The sequence below is a fragment of the Penaeus chinensis genome, chromosome 32 (genome assembly GCF_019202785.1).
Source record: "Penaeus chinensis breed Huanghai No. 1 chromosome 32, ASM1920278v2, whole genome shotgun sequence".
NCBI classification, from domain to species: domain Eukaryota; kingdom Metazoa; phylum Arthropoda; class Malacostraca; order Decapoda; family Penaeidae; genus Penaeus; species Penaeus chinensis.
The window spans coordinates 13,643,894-13,646,393 of NC_061850.1; the positions used below are offsets into that span (position 1 = coordinate 13,643,894).

Consider the following 2,500-nt stretch of genomic DNA (forward strand, 5'->3'; position numbering starts at 1 on the left):
TTCATTTGTCAGAGAACTTTTGTCTTTTTTTTTTAAATTGTTATTTGCACTCTAGACGGTTGTCCAGATTACTTCTGACAACTAATAGTGGGACCATTATCCAATCAGCATCTAGGATGAGCAGTCTGGCTGTGAGCTCTGTTCTTTAACATTGAGAGTTGGATTGACGTTGCTGACGAGTTCCTAAGATAATCAGTGTCACACTAGAATCTCTATCACGGCTGTTTTCTCCTCACAGGTTTGTGAAGGAGTACTATAACGAGCCCAAGAGAGGCTATGGGTCCAATGTGACTGACGTCTTTGCTGCTCTCCGGGCCACAAAGTTCCAGGATGTGTATGCACCAGCTGGGATTCAGTTTGGTGGCCGAGGCTCCTATGGGAATGGGGGTAAGGAACTCCGGGATCCAGGAGGGTGGAGATGGGTGGTCAGATTTTTATTGGCTTTCATAATGGTTTCTGAGGACAGTAATATTAATATTATTATTATTATTACTATTATCATTATTATTATTATCATTATCATTATCATTATCATTATCATTAATATTAATATTAATATTAATATTAATATTAATATTAATATTAATATTAATATTAATATTAATATTGATATTGATATTGATATTGATATTGATATTGATATTAATATTAATATTAATATTAATATTAATATTAATATTAATATTAATATTAATATTAATATTAATATTAATATTGTTATTATTATTATTATTGTTATCATCATTATCATTATCATTATCATTATCATTATCATTATCATTATCATTACTATTATAGTCTTGGCCGTCCTTTTTGTTGCTGGATGACTAGAGTTAGAGTTTGTTAGGGTTAGGAGTGCCGCAAGTCAACTGCAAACCCCCAGCAGTTTCCATCTCAAGCCAGATACCCCTTGTAATTTTTCTAATATTTATTTATACTTTATCATTGAATATTTAATTTGTAAAGGCATGCATAGTTTGTCAGAAGAAATGAAAGATGTTATAATGAAGGGAAGAGAAAGTCTTCTAATGATTGATTTTTGTGTCAGTGAAAGGGGGAGACACTCACCCAAGACTTATTTTGCCTCCCCAGCTGCCATGAGAATTGCTCCTGTTGCACTCTTCTGCTATGATGCCCCTGACAAGGAGATAGTTCACGTTGCCAAAGATTCTTCTCTTCTGACCCATGCCAACAGGCTCGGTTACAATGGAGCGGTGTTACAGGTGATTTTACAGTGTGGCTTTTTTTGTGATGGTTAAGGCATGTTATCCATGGAAATTTGGATTGCAATGAAACTTCGTCTCTTATTGATTCTTGAAATTTGCTTATAGGTAAAATATTTGGATTTGTCTCACAGCAGTAATGATGAAAAAAGACATAAGTAATGACATTTTCTGGCTCTGATTTGTAAACAGTTTAACAAAGCCAAAAATCTCAATTTTCAAAAAAGAAGCTTTAGGGCCATAGCCTGACTCTTCTGTGTCAAAGCACCAAAACCTCTAATGTATATCTTAATATTCCATTTTGTGGTTCACACATATTTACAAAGTTTTGATGTGTGATCTGTCAATAGTGTTTGGCTGTCCACCAAGCACTCCACACCCCCACCAACAAACTAGACTCGGTGAAATTCATAGAATCTCTCATCACAAAAATGAAGACTGTGGAAACACCAGAGGAAGATGAGTGAGTGTTAGAGTGAATTTTCTTCAGTTTTCTTTCATTAACCAGCCAACATTTTCCTCTCCCTTTCACTGTCTTTGTTAGACCAGTTTCAATCACATGCATAAGCTGTCAGTAGTAATGACAGTGATTTAGTTAGGTTTAAGGATTACCATAACATGAGCCAACTAAACACACCAGCATCACAGAGAAACAGACTAGAGTCAGTTGAATGTATCCAGGCTTGACTAGTGGCCTTAAAAACATTCAATCTTAGCTGGCTTATTTGCATCCCCTCCTTGAGTCAGTCATGTAGGGGCCTCCTAGTGCCTCTTTTGACTAGTAAATGAGCATAGTAGAGAATAAGAAGGGTATGTGAACCCCTGCAAACACCCCCATCCATCCTTATCTTTTTATCCATTTGTCTCCCTGATCCAATTGTACAGGCACATCCTGCTGTTTTTCTACCTTTTTTAAGTGGACAATGAATCACAAAATTAGATTGTTCATGTAATGTATGGTATGTCTCTCTCTCTCTCTCTCTCTCTCTCTCTCTCTCTCTCTCTCTCTCTCTCTCTCTCTCTCTCTCTCTCTCTCTCTCTCTCTCTCTCTCTCTCTCTCTCTCTCTCTCTCTCTCTCTCTCTCTCTCTCTCTCTCTCTCTCTCTCTCCTCTCTCTCTCTCTCTCTCTCTCTCTCTCTCTCTCTCTCTCTCTCTCTCTCTCTCCTCTCTCTCCTCTCTCTTCTCTCTCTCTCTCTCTCTCTCTCTCTCTCTCTTCCTCTCTCTCTCTCTCTCTCTCTCTCTCTCTCTCTCTCTCTCTCTCTCTCTCTCTTCCTCTCT

The 2,500-nt window shown here is 37.4% G+C and overlaps 1 protein-coding gene across 2 annotated transcripts in view; it reads left to right on the forward strand.

Annotated features, from left to right (window-relative positions):
• Nucleotides 1–2,500, forward strand: part of LOC125042723 (ADP-ribosylhydrolase ARH3-like) — a 14,129-nt gene that overhangs the window by 7,036 nt on the left and 4,593 nt on the right. For both annotated transcript variants that reach the window (XM_047638554.1, XM_047638553.1), the window contains 3 exons: nt 239–387; nt 1,093–1,223; nt 1,574–1,686. In XM_047638554.1, the coding sequence (XP_047494510.1) occupies nt 239–387; nt 1,093–1,223; nt 1,574–1,686 (393 nt within the window). The remainder of the gene's footprint in view (nt 1–238; nt 388–1,092; nt 1,224–1,573; nt 1,687–2,500) is intronic.